Source organism: Panulirus ornatus, chromosome 46 (genome assembly GCF_036320965.1).
Source record: "Panulirus ornatus isolate Po-2019 chromosome 46, ASM3632096v1, whole genome shotgun sequence".
Classification (NCBI taxonomy): domain Eukaryota; kingdom Metazoa; phylum Arthropoda; class Malacostraca; order Decapoda; family Palinuridae; genus Panulirus; species Panulirus ornatus.
Window position 1 is genome coordinate 29,698,343 of NC_092269.1, and position 17,500 is coordinate 29,715,842.

The window sequence follows — 17,500 nt, forward strand, 5'->3', positions numbered from 1 at the left end:
CCCTTAAAGTAAATCAATGTGAATAGACCTGCAAAGCCACACCCGACCAGACCAACACCTCCCCCTCTTTCTTCCCTCCTCCAAGGGCACCACCACCACTGCCCTCCTAAGGAATATTCATAAACCCCTGAAAACCTTCCACCCTCCCTACTCCCCTGCTGTGTGTGTGTCGGGGCGCAAATGTCCATCATCAGATTAAACCAACACGACAGAGCCATCTGCCTTCGTTACTCGCATGGCTCGGTAAATGGAAGGATCCTGGCTCATTCCTCACACTTAACAGCTATCGGATTAGACGAATAGATGGACTGGGTGACGCTTCCAATCAGGCAAATCGGTCTCCACTGTGACAGGCAAATATGAGGAGCTGTCATGGTCGGGGCGTCTGTGTGTGTGTGTGTGTGTGTGTGTGTGTGTGTGTGTGTGTGTGTGTGTGTGTGTCTGTGTCTGTGTTTAAAGAGGGGTCTTCTGGACACCCCGTGTGGGTGGAAAACATATCTTCTTAGGATTGTCTTGGTAGGAAGAAGAGACAGAGTCGAAAGCCTTTATTCCAAGGGCATGGTGCACCTGTCTACCAGTCAGCAATATCAGGAAGGAGACAGAAAACGATGAGACGGGACACTCTGATAAGATGTTAGAAACACCAGATCTTCTCTCGCTCCTAATCGAGGGATCTGATAAACGAACCTACGGAAGCCCTTCCAAAAAACGCGTCTTTAGTCACAGTCACAATTCCTTCTTTTGACCCCGTCCTGTCGTATGGAAAACTAGATCTAGCCTCCGAGCGAGCATATTAAATGCGTAATTCGGTGGGTGATGGGTAATGGAGCGATCAGTGTGTGTGTGGTGAGATTCGGTTCACGGTGAAAATGAAATTGTGGCTGGGTCTGGAGGAGGAGAAGATAGGGGTGTCTGACTCTCGTGATGGTTGGGGGAACAGGTGACCAGCGATGCTCATAAAGGTGACGAAGGATTGTGTATAAAGGTACAGACAGTAAAGATAACATGTAGTTATGATAAATAATACGTAATCAAGGGAAATAAAGATACAGTCAGTCTTTTTTTTTACATCTACTGTGCAATGATTCGAACACAAAACACTTGGCTATCTTCCCCAAAGGAACTCAAGGATGTACCTCTTTAATATTTGTGTCTGTGTCTTCAAGATATACATTAAACTGGCTCGCCAGACAGACACTCCAGCTTGCTGGAGGGGTCTTCAACACTACGTAAGATTAAGAGGGACTATTAAAACTTTTCCTCAGTTGTTAACAATTTCATATCTCTTATAAAAAGATACATGCTATACGTGTCTGGTATAAATGAATGTAGTTCCTTAATGTACTTGAAGTTTATGAACAAAAGTCTTATGTCTGAAAATAATAGATCTGAATTATTTCCTTAATTCTCTTAATGTCATGTCATCTATAATCATGGTGTCGGATTCTACTCTGGTCCAGCAGAACATGATGAAGGTGACTGGTATGGGGTCAGACCCAGACAATGTACCAGGCTTGAGGTGGTCCTGTAGGTATGTGGTAGTCTAACTGTGTTATGTAGAGACTGTGCTAACACTCCACATAGTTCCTTTAGAATCGGTATAGAGAAAGCGAAATCTGTTTGACTTGACATCATCTACTATCATCCTCCACACTCCTCCTGTTTCTATTTTCTACCCATTGCCTTCTCTCTCTCTCTCTCTCTCTCTCTCTCTCTCTCTCTCTCTCTCTCTCTCTCTCTCTCTCTCTCTCTCTCTCTCTATCTCTATCTATCTATCTATCTATCTCTATGTGTCTATCTATCTATCTATCTATCTATCTATCTATCTATCTCTTCCCACCCCTCTCATTTTCCATTCTCATCCCTTCCTGGTCTGGCTTCCGTGAGGACTTTTCGTCAATGACCAAAACCTGCAACTTTTAACGAGAAAAAAGTTTTAGACCTTGACATACGACGAGAGGCTCACTTTGCATCCTTGATGTGGTAAAAGAGCAGCAGCTTCCTTTCATTACCTCCATCCAACAGACGTTCATTATATCAAATCATCGCGGGACCAGAACTCTCCACCTGAAGGACAATCCCTAAACTTACCTTTGAACTGAGATGAGCGACTGAGGGTCGGGTGGGCCTTACAGCTGCACTTGGCCAACCTCCTCAACTGCTATTCGTTCCCTCGACAGAACACCGTGGGACCAGAACTCCCGCCCTGAGGCACAACACCCAAAACTTACTTTTTTATTGAGTTGTACGTCAGTGAAGATGGAGTGGACCCTCCACGTCTTGGAGAACATGGAGCCGAATGCTAAGGTGAAACCAGCCATGAGGACCCAAGCTCTGGCTGTACAGATGTAAGGGAAGCTGGTCTCGCTCGTGAGCTCTGAGTCCAAGCCAAGTAGGATGACGGAGGTGTAGGTCAGGATACATCCCACGATGATCATGTTGTTCAGGTAGGGCGACGACATCTTGATGTACCTGAGGGAGAGAGATGTTAATGGATGTGAGAGACAGTGGGAGACGCGCTGGGTTTTGGTCTGATGGGTGAGGGTAAAAGAGAGACGGTGAGATTGTGAATCTGAGAGACTGTGGGAAGGGCATTAGGTTGATCTGATGGGTGAGGATAAGAGAGAGACGATGAGATGGTGCATGAGAAAGACTGGGAAAGATGATCGGAAAGGTGGATATGAGAGACTTGGGAAGACGATAGAGAGGTGGATGAGAGATGCTGGGACGGGAAGGGGTACTGAGTTGGTCTGATGGGAGAGGATGGGAGAGAAGGTTAGGTGGTGATGGATGTGAGAGGCCGGGAGGGAGAGTGAATTGGTGGCTGTGAGTGGATGGGAGGAACGGTAAGGGTGGTCGATCTCAGAGATTGAGAAACACTGTTAGTAGCTTTCGAGGGAAGGGTCGACGGTGGGTTGGTGCCTGGGAGAGAGAGAGAGAGAGAGAGAGAGAGAGAGAGAGAGAGAGAGAGAGAGAGAGAGAGAGAGAGAAGATAAAGCTGGAATAGAGATAGCCAGCGCTGAAACAGCCAGACTTCTACGTAAACATTCAACATAAATGAAGCGAATGAAGCCAATCTTTGAAGCAGATGATTCGGAGAAGATTCACATAATCAGTTCGAAGCTGTTCTAACCAGTCAAGTCTAAGAATGAAAGAAAATACAAGAAAACACGAACACAAATGATGAAGAATGGTCATAGATGCGAATAATGAGCAGTAATGTATTTGTAAGGATTTTATTTACTTCGTAAGAACATCATTGCGCTACAGAATCACGTCCTGTGTGGTATCAGATTGCGTATATGAAACGCTTCGGTTCCAAGAGTTGTTCTCTGGGTAATCATTTTTTTCTTAATGGTTCCAGAGGTCGTTAGTGCAGGAAATTACAGACGATAATCGCTATCTAACTGTAATTCTGGATGCTATTTATTTTTTCCAATAAAGTAAGCTAGAATTAGGGTAATTAATGCACTGATTAACCCCCCTCCTCTCCTTTCCTTACCCCCCCCCCCCTCGAGCGAGAGGCAAACCGTATTTTGGATCCTATAAATAGCAAAAAAAAAAAAAAGAAAAATAATCTATTCTCTCGTATATCCGACTATTATTTTTTCATTTCGTTGAGGATCTGATCAGATGTACTAATTAAGATGATCATTAAGGGTAATGGGTCCAAAGAGAATTGGGAAAAGGAGAGAAAAATAATGGGTAATAACGATTATTAAGCTTCCTCCCTTCCATATTCAACCACATGGAGAGAATGAGTGAGGAAAGATTGACCAAGAGGATATGTGTGTCGGAGGTGGAGGGAACGAGGAGAAGTGGGAGACCAAATTGGAGATGGAAAGATGGAGTGAAAAAAATTTTGAGTGATCGGGGCCTGAACATGCAAGAGGGTGAAAGGCGTGCAAGGAATAGAGTGAATTGGAACGATGTGGTATACCGGGATCGACGTGCTGTCAATGGATTGAACCAGGGCATGTGAAGCGTCTGGGGTAAACCATGGAAAGTTTTGTGGGGCCTGGATGTGGAAAGGGAGCTGTGGTTTCGGTGCATTACACATGACAGCTAGGGTCTGAGTGTGCACAAATGTAGCCTTTGTTGTCTTTTCCCATCGCTACCTCGCACGCACGCGGGGGGAGGGGGGTGCCATTTCATGTGTGGCAGGGTGACGACGAGAATGGATGAAGGCAGCAAGTATGGGTATGTACATGTATATATATGTATATGTCTGTGTATTTATATGTATGTATGTTGAAATGTATAGGTATGTATATGTGCGTGTGTGTGTGTTTATATATATACATGTGTATGCGGGAGGGTTGGGCCATTCTTTTGTGTTTCCTTGTGCTACCTCGCTAACGCGGGAGACAGCGACTAAGTATAATAGAAAATTAATGAAAAAAGTATATATATATATATATATATATATATATATATATATATATATATATATATATATATATATATATATATATGACCCCCTACCCACTGACAAGGACCATAACTCAGCATTCACCACAGGAATTGCTCAGGAGGGCAATACTCCAGCCTTTGCTACCACCAATACTGAGGGATAACTCGCCAGGCCGGACGCGTAATGTGTATGGAAGCCGCGGGTCACCTAGCCATCAGCTGAGGGCAAGATGGACCGCGTGTGAGGTTACACCAGTCAAGTTCATCTGATGACTTGACATCAGGGAGACAAATTAGAATGAGATGAAATGCGTCGAAAATGATTTCGTTTTTAGGATATCGCCTTAGAATTAGAAGGTCGGTCAAATTGCTTCTAAATGACTGAAAAAAAAACTCAAACAAATATAGATTCAAATTAACACTTCAGAAAGGTTACACACACACACACACACACACACACACACACACACACACAGACACACAGACACACACACACACACACACACACACACACACACATTCCTCTTTCCTCCCCTCCCACCACGCAGGAATTAGAGACAAAACGCTACCAATACTGAAGGCGAGGAGGACATGTGTGAGAATTTATTGGCAAGGAAAATAAGCTATGACTGCCTCCCAGTGTGGCTACCAGGCTCTTACATTGGGAGTTATGTGCTGGTGGTGGCTTGGGAGAGGAGAGGGGAGGTGAGAGGCTAGGAAGCCAGTACAGTGAGGGAGAGGGGGTATTGCTCCCTGGTGGAGGAGGAGGACTCTATCTGTTTATCTATCTATCTGTCTACCCATCTATCCATCTATCTATCTATCTATCTATCTATCTATCTATCTATCTATCTATCTATCTATCTATCTATCTATTTATCTATCTATCTATTTATCTATCTATCTATCTATCTATCTATCTATCTATCTATCAATCTATTTATCTATCTATCTATCTATCTATCCATCTTCCAGCACCTCAAACACACACACAGACCCCCCCCCTCTCCCCTGCTCCCTCAACTTCCCTGTGTGGCTGGCTAACACGCTAGATAGACATCCTTGGTTTAAAACACCTCCAGGCAACTAAGAGGCAAACTTGGTTGGCAGATGCGATTATACATAATTGCTATCATTTGGATCCGCTGGCGTTCATGTTTCCCAGCGTTTAATGACGGGGGAGGAGGGGAGGTAGGTGGGCAACAGAACCTTATGTATAAACGCCTGGCTTCTGTGTCGGGTTTGCAGTTTCCGTAATTGGGTGAGCGAGTAGAGTTTAGCTCGGAGAGAGAGAGAGAGAGAGAGAGAGAGAGAGAGAGAGAGAGAGAGAGAGAGAGAGAGAGAGAGAGAGAGAGAGAGAGAGAGAGAGAGAGAGAGAGAGAGAGAGAGAGAGAGAGAGAGAGAGAGAGAGAGAGAGAGAGAGAGAGAGAGAGAGAGAGAGAGAGAGAGAGAGAGAGAGAGGGGAAAAAAACCTCATTTAGTTTACGTCCAGAACAAATGGTGGTTTCCATTACGCATTACCAGCTGAATGGATCTTTGATACGGGCGTTAAGGCTTTCATAAGCATTTATTTGAAGCGTTTATGAAATTAAATTACTACCTACGCTACCCCCAATCCTCCCTCCTGCTCGTAAATGTTTAGACTGAAGCTCATTTTGGTTTTTTTGGCGGTGTATGAAATAACTGTTATCTGGCTCGTTGCATGTTGAGAGAGAGAGAGAGAGAGAGAGAGAGAGAGAGAGAGAGAGAGAGAGAGAGAGAGAGAGAGAGAGAGAGAGAGAGAGTATAAAAAGGAAGGAAAGTGAAGGGAGGGTAAATTTTTGATATATCTCTTTTCTTAGAGAGAGAGAGAGAGAGAGAGAGAGAGAGAGAGAGAGAGAGAGAGAGAGAGAGAGAGAGAGAGAGAGAGAGAGAGAGAGAGAGAGAGAGAGAGTATAAAAAGGAAGGAAAGTGAAGGGAGGGTAAATTTTTGATATATCTCTTTTCTTAGAGAGAGAGAGAGAGAGAGAGAGAGAGAGAGAGAGAGAGAACGTCAACGGCACTGTCTCTCATTTCACTCTACGTACGCCTCAGCTTTGGCCTCCCATTATCCAGGAGGCCAGCTCACGCATCCCTCCATAAAAGACATGAAATACGATCATCGCATGACCTCGCCCCCATGACCTGGTCATGGTGGAGGAGTTGGTCACCCTGCCTGCGCTCTCTGACATCCAATGACCTGGTCATTGTGACCTCTGTGTGACCCTCTTGGTGACCTGGGGCACTCACCAACGCCCCAGCAGATGTGTTGGAGAGAGTCACTGGAGGTGGCTTTGAAGAAGAGCTGAAATGTTGGGGATCTGGTGGTGTTGATGGTAGGCCGGGTTAAAGTGTTGGAGGAGCGTTGAAGCAACGATGTATATATATTCTCTCACATCTGTTCTCTGTTTCCCGGGTTAGTGAGGTAGCGTCAGGATCAGAAGACAGGTGGACTTAGAGGCAATATCCTCGCTTGGCTCCTTCCTCTCTCTCTCTTTCTAAGACAGGTGGACTTAGAGGCAATATCCTCACTTGGCTCCTTCCTCTCTCTCTTTCTCTCTCACTCTCTACCTTCGGAGGGTAATACAGGAGGGGAGGAATTCCACAGACGCCCTTACCCCACCACTCCAGCCCTGGTCAGTCGCCTTCGACGGCAGGCTGGAGATGCATAGGTTCGTGTCCCGTCTATCCCTCTCCCTGTCCCGTAATCGACAGTGGTACAGAGATAAGACAGACAAGGAGATAGATAAGATAGACAAGGTGATGAGACAGATAAGATATATAAGACAGACAAGGAGATAAGACAGACAAGGAGATAAGACCGACAAAGATAATAGACAGACAAGGTGATAAGACAGACAAGGAGATAAGACAGACAAGGAGATAAGACAGACAAGGTGATAAGACAGACAAGGTGATAAGACAGACAAGGTGATAAGACAGACAAGGAGATAAGACAGACAAGGTGATAAGACAGACAAGGAGATAAGACAGACAAGGTGATAAGACAGATGGAGAGCAGTGAGCACAGCAGACCACTTCACCCTGACGACCACCGTCCAGGACGACCCCGCCGCCCCTGACGCAGTCGTGGTCGACGTCTTCCCGCTCAGCCACTGAAGCCAATTCACATGAAATTTTTTTTTACTGTTTCTTTAGCTTCTGTCTCAGCTTCCTGCTATCTCCCTCCCTCCCTCCCTCCCTCTCTCTCTCTCTCTTATCCCCCCTCCCCCCCTCCCCTTGAGGACTGTTTGCTTAAGCAAGTTTGTTTGTTTCCCTCCGGCTCCTCCCTTGTTTACCTTCGTCCTTGTGCAGGCCTTCTTGTTTAGCCATAGTGCTTACTCTGCCTAGATGATTATCCTTGCTCGTCAGGTTAGGCACTGTTCCAAGACGAGAATGAAAGAGAATTGTTTTGAAGGAGCTTCTTTTTACAGCCAGCTGCCACGAGGATTATATATATATATATATATATATATATATATATATATATATATATATATATATATATATATATATATATATATATATATATATATATATATATATATATATGAAACACGAAATGAAAAACGGTAAGTTCCCAAGTGCACTTTCGTGCAATAATCACATCATCAGGGGAGATACAAGAGAGAGATATAACAGTCAGTTGCTATACAACGAAGAGACGTAGAGATCGAGGCCTGAGAGCAACTGCAGGAGTGTGGAAGACATGCACGGGATGTACTGCATTGGAGCAATGTGGCATACAGGGGGTGGAGTGCTGTTACTTAACTGAATAAGAGCATATGAAGCAGCCGGGGGAAACCGTGGCAAGGTCTATGGGTCTTGGTTATGGATAATGGGCTGTGATTTTGGTGTATCGCACATGACAGCTAGAGAATGGATGTCTATTTCTGGTGCTACTTCTCGAACGTAAGGAACGGCGAACAAGCGTATATGAAAGGAGGTCGTAGGAGGTGGCTAAGATAGGCGGAGACTGAGTGAACTTGAAGTCCTCCCCTCTTCTATTATAACTTTATAAAGGCAGGGATAAGGGAAAGAGCCAAATGAGGACATCTCTTCGAACCCTCTGTCGTGAGTTCGTGGTACTCCTACGCTAAGGCGGGAAAGTCTCCTATCCAACACCCATCCACAGCACTTATCCATGTCTATCTAACTGTCCATCAGCTAATCTCCATAACCAATTACCCAACAGTACATCTCTTGTTTTATCCATCTATTCATCCCTAGCATTGTCAGTCGACCCGGATATCCTTACGTCCACTAGTCTATCCATTCGTCCACGTGCGTCGATACACTGAGCATCAATTTATCGAGCCATCAACCTGTGGCCATCATTGTTTCTTTATGTTGACCCCACTATACATACACTGAGCGGTCCCCCTGCGGAGCCTGCTTCATGACGCTCACCGTCATCCACTCTCTCTCTCTCTCTCTCTCTCTCTCTCTCTCTCTCTCTCTCTCTCTCTCTCTCTCTCTCTCTCTCCACCCACCTCCCACCGCCATGAAACGTGGCGTCAAATTACAACAGGCCACATCACCATAAAAGCAAACTTCCTCACTGCGCTGTGCAGAAGGATGGACCCTGTACTGCTCGCCCAGGGGAGCGAGATGGCCTCACACACCACCTCGCTCGACATACTTTTATTCACCAATTCACTTCTCATAACCTTTGGACCCGTGATACATGGCCGCGCCACATTCAGTAGCAGGGTGATGGTGGACTCCTTTTGTCTTCTGACGGTGCTGTAAAGCCTCAAAGAAGGTAACTTTATATATGTATATATATATATATATATATATATATATATATATATATATATATATATATATATATATATATATATATATATATATATGTATATATATATTTACATATGTATGTATGTATGTATGTATATATATATAAATGAGGATTTCCAATGGCCCTTGCATCTAGACTTTCAAATTCATGATTTCGACTATCAATTCCAAAGAAACATTGAAATCTGACGAATCTGTGTCGGACAGTAAGTTTTAAGATGAGCAATATTTGTTTACACATCCAGGAGCTCACATAATATACACAAATTTAGGTCATCATTGAAGCCTAGCTAACCTAAAGGCACTTAGACAAACCCTTAGATTCTAATACGGAATTAGAATACAAGTTTGTCACTTTAACCACATCTGATTTCTTGAACTGCTTGGCTCTTGTGATTGAAGTGAGTGATGGGTCTTAGACAGTGTCCTCTGTTTATATCATCAGTCGTCGTACATAAGGAATGGGGTCGTCTCGGATAACTGGCATGTTGTTGTCATGGTGGATAATCATATTAACCAACGGTGGCAAATATTTTCGTCCTCCAAGACAGGAGTGTGGGGGGGGGGGAAGTACGAAACAGCTGGCGTTCATTGTGAAGGTGGGGGAGTGGAGGGGAATGGAATATCTGGGGTCGTTTATCTGGGGTCGTTTATCTGAGGTCGTTTTCCGTGGTGATCTGCTTGTGAGGAAGCATAAAGGGGAAGATGGGACTGAATGGGTCTTTCCCCAAACCTAATGTGGTTCTGTGGTGTGGTGGGCAACGCCGAAGACCATGAAGCATGCACGGGCCTAAGGTGGTTCGAATCCTAGACAGGGCAGGGAGCTTGCAGTTTACCCAGCTGTTCATCCCCCATCCTAGGTTAGGGTCGATAACAGTGTATATGTATATATATATATATATATATATATATATATATATATATATATATATATATATATATATATATATATATATATATATATAGATAGATAGATAGATAGATAGATAGATAGATAGATAGATAGATGGATAGATAGATATAGGTAGATAGATAGGTAGATAGATAGATAGATAGATATATAGATAGATACATAAGCCACAGGAGAATGATGGAGGAGAGCGTGGAACAGAGTGAATGAGTGTGTAGTGTGGGAGGGGAGGGAGGGAGAGTGGAAGGGAGTGAGTGAGAGTGTGTGTGTGTGAGAGGGCGGGAGAGTGGCATAACACAGTCACTCTGTCATATCTCGTGACAACAGTAAGCGCTGTATTGATTATCTGTCATCCCGGCTTTGTTCCGTGTTGCTGTATTTTCTGTAATCCCAGGCTGTTGTTGTTGTATGTAGATGAACAGTGCGTGAGAGAGAGAGAGAGAGAGAGAGAGAGAGAGAGAGAGAGAGAGAGAGAGAGAGAGAGAGAGAGAGAGAGACTTTGTGTGTGTGTGTGTGTGTGTGTGTGTGTGTGTGTGTGTGTGTTTGTGTCTGTCTGTCTGTCTGTGTGTATGTAAATAAGAATGTGTGTACAAGATCCCAGAAGGGATTGTATAACATATATAGGAAAGTATAGGGCGTATAGGGATTGTATATGGTATAGTTTGTATGATATAATTTCTTATAGATCACAAGACATATGCAGAGGAAGACCTGTGTTTATATATATATATATATATATATATATATATATATATATATATATATATATATATATATATATATATATATATATATATATAGTCATACACGATTGTTAAATATGAGCAAGACTCACAAATCAGACCTAAACAAACCTAACTACCTTACAACCAATCAACTCTTCTAACCAACCACTTTCAAACTACCTCAGACTTCCTTTTCTTATTGCTCCGTTCTAGCAGGTGTGGTTGGCTCTCCACAGACCCTGAGCACTGACGACTGTGCTCTGTGTGGATCAAGCTTTTCGATCCACATCTTCTCGTGTCTACACAGTTACTTTAACTACTATGTTCCTATCAGTGAGTCGTATCATTTTCAGTATCTCTTTTCAAAGTAACTCTGCAGTTACGTGGAAAATATTTACCCAAAGTATTTCTCTTTTTTATCCAAGTCGGTAATAAAAATTCATATATTTTTCCCTTGGATTTAGCTTAGTATTCATGGGTTGGGGAGATTACATCTTTAATGGGGGCAAAGTCACCCCCCTTTAAAAAGTAATCGCCCCATGATTTTTCGAGGCAGTCTCATTAATTATTCACGGATATCAGGATAACACTATCAAAATTTCTATTTGAGGACAGGATGGCGAGTTGAATGTTAACTAAGAGATTATGTGCCATATGAATTATTCAGAGGATTATTAGATTATCGGTCTGAAAAAACAAAGATCTGGGGGAGACAGATTCTATGAGTCTGGTTGGTTTCCTGGGACGAAGGTAGAGAGATGAAGAGGTGAGAGAAATGTTGAGGAATGTTGAGTGGCGTTCCTTGTATGTGCTATAGGGGTGGGAGTGGGGCGGAAGAGAAAGAAATTAGAAGGAACAGAAGAGCATTGTGAAGTGAGATGAGAGAAGTCATTAACCGTCTTAAGTATGATGCTACGATCTTGGAGACAACAGTATGATGCTTGGGCACGACGGCACACCATCCCCACCCACCACCACTACAGACGGAGGCAGGAGAGTACAACAGAAGGCTCCTCCTCCCCACCCACCACCACTACAGACGGAGGCAGGAGAGTACAACAGAAGGCTCCTCCTCCCCACCCACCACCACTACAGACGGAGGCAGGAGAGTACAACAGAAGGCTCCTCCTCCCCACCCACCACCACTACAGACGGAGGCAGGACAGTACAACAGAAGGCTCCTCCTCCCCACCCACCACTACTGACGGAGGCAGGACAGTACAACAGAGGGCTCCTCCCCACCCACCACCACTACAGACGGAGGTAGGACAGTACAACAGAGGGCTCCTCCCCACCCACCATCACTACAGACGGAGGCAGGAGAGTACAACAGAAGGCTCCTCCTCCCCACCCACCACCATCCCCACCCACCACCACTACAGACGGAGGTAGGAGAATACAACAGAAGGCTCCTCCTCCCCACCCACCACCACTACAGACGGAGGCAGGAGAGTACAACAGAAGGCTCCTCCTCCCCACCCACCACCACTACAGACGGAGGCAGGACAGTACAACAGAAGGCTCCTCCTCCCCACCCACCACTACTGACGGAGGCAGGACAGTACAACAGAGGGCTCCTCCCCACCCACCACCACTACAGACGGAGGTAGGACAGTACAACAGAGGGCTCCTCCCCACCCACCATCACTACAGACGGAGGTAGGACAGTACAACAGAAGGCTCCTCCTCACCACCCACCACCACTACAGACGGAGGTAGGACAGTACAACAGAAGGCTCCTCCTCACCACCCACCACCACTACAGATGGAGACAGGATAGTAAAGTACGAGGCTCCTCCCCATCCACCACTATACATGGAGACAAGATAGTACAGCAGAAGGCTCCTTCCCACCACCCACCACTACAGATGGAGACAGAATAGTGGGGCAGAAGGCTCCTCCCCACCACCTACCACTACAAATGGAGACAGGATAGTAAGGTAGGAGGCTCTTCCCCACCTACCATTACATATGGAGACAGGACAGTACAGCAGAAGGCTCCTCCCTACCTATCACTATAGATGGAGACAACACAGTACAGCAGAAGACTCCCCCTCATCCACCACTACATATGGAGACAGGACAGTACAGTAGAAGGCTCCTCCTCATCCACCACTACATATGGAGACAGGACAGTACAGTAGAAGGCTCCTCCTCATCCACCACTACAGATGGAGACAGGACAGTACAGCAGAAGGCTCCTCCCCACCTAACACTATAGATGGAGACAGGACAGTAAAACAGGAGGCTCCCGCCCTCCACCCACCCACCACCACAGATGGAGACAGGACAGTAAAACAGGAGGCTATGGGCTGGAGATTGGAGAGCCACAGGTAACGAAGCGACAGGCAGATAACAAGGCAAAGAAGGTCTGTGTTGAGCATTACACTTGCAAAATAAGAACAGTAATGAGACCATATTTACCATGGAGGCTATTACGCAGGTAGCGTTCATTTACAGAACACATGTTGCCTGAAGTTTATATACGTATATGTATATATATATATATATATATATATATATATATATATATATATATATATATATATATATATATATATATATGTAAATTCTAATTCCTATAACGACATATATACAATATATGTAGATTCTTCGTCGTCTTTCACGAAGAAGAGGAAGTACCGGAAGGAGAAAAAAGGGGTCGTATTTATCTAAGAACGTGATTCACTATAGTGTAAGTGCTGTCAATATTGACTGCGCTCGATTACTAGTCAGTAATTTATGCACAGACATGAACTTCCTCTTGTCAAAAGTAGGAGTAGCGAGCGTGTTAATTTACGTCGTAAGGGGGAACAAAAAATTTGGAATTACTTTTAGCATGTACTTCGAGCAGTAATGGGGGTGGATGAGTGGGGTTGGTCAGAGAGATATGAGGGCAAATGGATGAAGAGATATGTGCTGATAACATACGAGAGATAATTATGTGCTGATAACATACGAGAGGTAATTCAGAGCGAGAAAGAGAAGATATCATTCCATAGAATCAATGACACCCAGAAACCCAAGTAGAGTCTTGAATTAGGTTGTCAGAGCATTAAGAAAATGACCACGTCATTCTATATGAAACAGATATATAATTTCTTAACTGCTTATCTATCTATCTATCTATCTATCTATCTATCAGTCTATGTATCTATCTACTGATATATTCACTTATGTATGCATCTAGATATCCATGTAATTTCTCTCTCTCTCTCTCTCTCTCTCTCTCTCTCTCTCTCTCTCTCTCTCTCTCTCTCTCTCTCTCTCTCTCTCTCTCCCCTCACCCTCCCTGCACTCCTGTGGGGTGTAAAACATAGCAGAACACACATACAGGGGAATCGATACAAGGCAAACATAGCCAATTACTGGCCGGGCGTGTTGGTACACGGCCCAGTGGGAGAGGTACTCTCCCTAGGTGAGAGGGGAGAGGCACTGGTGGTGGGGCTACTCCCACTGGGTTGAGAGGGAGAGGAACTGGTGGTGGGTTACTCTCACTGAGGTGAGAGGGGAGAGGCACTAGTGGTGGGTTACTCTCACTGGGGTGAGAGGGGAGAGGCACTGGTGGTGGGTTACTCTCACTGGGGTGAGAGGGGAGAGGCACTGGTGGTGGGTTACTCTCACTGGGGTGAGAGGGGAGAGGCACTGGTGGTGGGTTACTCTCACTGGGGTGAGAGGGGAGAGGCACTAGTGGTGGGTTACTCTCACTGGGGTGAGAGGGGAGAGGCACTGGTGGTGGGTTACTCTCACTGGGGTGAGAGGGGAGAGGCACTGGTGGTGGGTTACTCTCACTGGGGTGAGAGGGGAGAGGCACTGGTGGTGGGTTACTCTCACTGAGGTGAGAGGGAAAGGCACTACTATCTTAACTGAAAACTAAGAATAAAAAGCCTTTCAACTCTCTCTCTCTCTCTCTCTCTCTCTCTCTCTCTCTCTCTCTCTCTCTCTCTCTCTCTCTCTCTCTCTCTCTCTCTCTCTCTCTCTCTCTCTCTCCCTAACCCCTGTACGCAATTCCCTTCATTCATTACCTTTATTTTTTCCCCATCATACAATACGTCAGCTCGATCCTCCCCCTCCTCCTCCTCCTCCTCTTCTTACATCAATATCTCCAGACGACCAATACTGTCGCTCATCACTAGTCCTGACAAGGCCTTTTATCGTCCCATAAACCATCGTTCGTAACACATTCTACCATACTCTCTTCCAAGGCCATATCCTTCTCCACAGTGCTCCCTTCCACGGCCATCTCTTCCCCCCTAAATTTCTACTGTTTCTGTATTTTGTGTACCTTAAATCTGTTTGCTGTTCCCTGATTGAGCGAGGTAGCGCCAACAACAGACGAATAAAAAGGCCTCATTTCGACCACATCTATTCTCTATCCGTCTTGTGTAATGCACCGACAAGGCAGCTCTCTATCCACAGACCTGTCCATGATATCCTATCCTCACCACTTCTGCCTTATTCCATCCTATTCCTGCCTGTGTCGGTGCTCAGCGCCCAGCTATATGAGATCGAATTCTAATGGGAAGACCTTTGCATCTATGTGAAGGTGTTGAAGACCTTGAGGGGGTTGCTTGGCAGGAGGTGATTGTTCTTTGAGTGTTCTGTTTTGGGTGTGTGGTGGTGTGGCGTTTGGTCTTGACAGAGTGGACGACCCAGTAGATGTGAACCGTACCAGAGGACTGGGGTATTGTTGAGTGAGTGATGTAGGATGATGGAAAGATTTATAGAGGAAGAAATCCAACATGAATAGAGAGGTCGGAAGGATGTTCAAAGCAGTGGGACACAGAGGGACTCAAGGATTGATAGGAAACATGCATAGTATCAGGTCTTAGAGAGACGACAGTGTAGTCCCCTCACGTGTAGAAGACCTTACGGGGACATTACAGTTCTACGACAATGATGCAGGCAACGTCATACATACTACACTACAATATGTAATTCGAACATTGGCTCACCCAGAGCAGAATATCTGCATCAATGAAGAAATCTCCAGTCCTCTCTTTTAATCCCAGGCAGACATGAACCCAACCTGAACCTCTCATCATTCTGAATACATATTCCGTCTCACTCAACAAAATACCAGCTATTTTGGGCATCCGAAACGACACACACACACACACACACACACACACACACACACACACACACACACACACACACACACACACACACACACACACACACGCACACACACACACACACACGCACACGACATTCATTCCCCCAGCACCACCAGACATCAACACAAAGGCAAGACAGAAAGTGAACGCTCTCACAACACACACACACTACCACCAGATTGAGATAAGGTAAAGGCTATCCCTTCATGCTTTATGAACAGGTCATCCCACCCTACCTAAACTACGCCTCTCCTTCTTGCTCCTCCACGCCGTCAACAGCAAATACGACCAAACCTGAAACTACACAGAACAACACACCCTCAACACTTCCTGTCCTTCCAGTGACCACAAGCATTCAGAACCTACACAGTGAGACAAATGATTCGCCGATGTAATCCCACCCAGATATGTTTGGCATTCAGTTCTTTGCAACAGCTGTGGAACCCTTGTCACCTATAGCACTCCATAAGTGAACACCAGCTCCCAAAATAGAAATATGCTTTCCCTTACCTCGCGCTTAAACAACCTATCATCACACATCCCCCAACCCTATTCCCAACAAACACAACAATGGCAAAACATATACACACCGAATGAGTCACCAAACATTAAGCAATAGCCCTCCCAACCCAGTACCAAATACCATCCTACCAGACATCCACCCATCTCAAACTACGCTCCCCAAACATACACTAGTTACACTTTCTCGTCTGGATTCTTAACTCCACCCATCTCTACATTAAAAACACCAGTATATCACGAAAACAACCATACCCGAGATGCAACGTCTATACTGAAGACACTGAACAGTTACTCTAAATTCACCCAGTCCTCACCCTGCACAGACGTAAATACATGACGCTCCTTGGCCCGTGGTCTCTCGTGATGGACGTAGTACGTCTTACTGAGCGAAACGGGAGCCCCATAAATGGGATTCCTGGGGCAGGAAGGTAATCTACGTACATAAATGTGTGTGTGTGTGTGTAGCATACACTGCACATATGTGTTTGATGTAAACAATGCACCACTGGTTATCCGGGTATCGACCCTGGGGTCATATGCATGTCAGTCTAGTTATGGTCGAGTGGAGAGATGAGTAAGCTGTCATTCACATGGCCCCCCTCAGTTCGAATCACGATCGCCCAGTGGTAAACTGTTTACATACACATATATGCACGTATGTATGTAATCAAATACAGGTTTCTTCTTATTTGAATATCATATAATCTCCATATTAATGGAGAGACGCCATTAAATCTCTCATCAACTGAACCAATGACACCCTCAAAATCACGAATAATTTTGCATTCTTAACACTGAGATACGATGTAAAAAGGTAAAAAAAAAATGGTTACATACATAAAATTAAAAAGATATCGGTAGCTGGCAACTGGCTGCGAGCCAGGATGCACGACTGCCATCTAGCGACCATAATCCAAGTCATGAGGTTAGGATGCCAGATACGTCTATACGTGCCACCTGCTGCTCCAACCACAACTTTCCGGTATTGA

At 45.0% G+C, this 17,500-nt stretch overlaps 1 protein-coding gene across 1 annotated transcript in view; it reads right to left on the minus strand.

Annotated features, from left to right (window-relative positions):
* Positions 1–17,500, minus strand: part of GABA-B-R2 (gamma-aminobutyric acid type B receptor subunit 2) — a 351,207-nt gene that overhangs the window by 75,570 nt on the left and 258,137 nt on the right. The window contains 1 exon segment of the mRNA XM_071688897.1: positions 2,232–2,472. Coding sequence (XP_071544998.1) covers positions 2,232–2,472 — 241 coding nt within the window.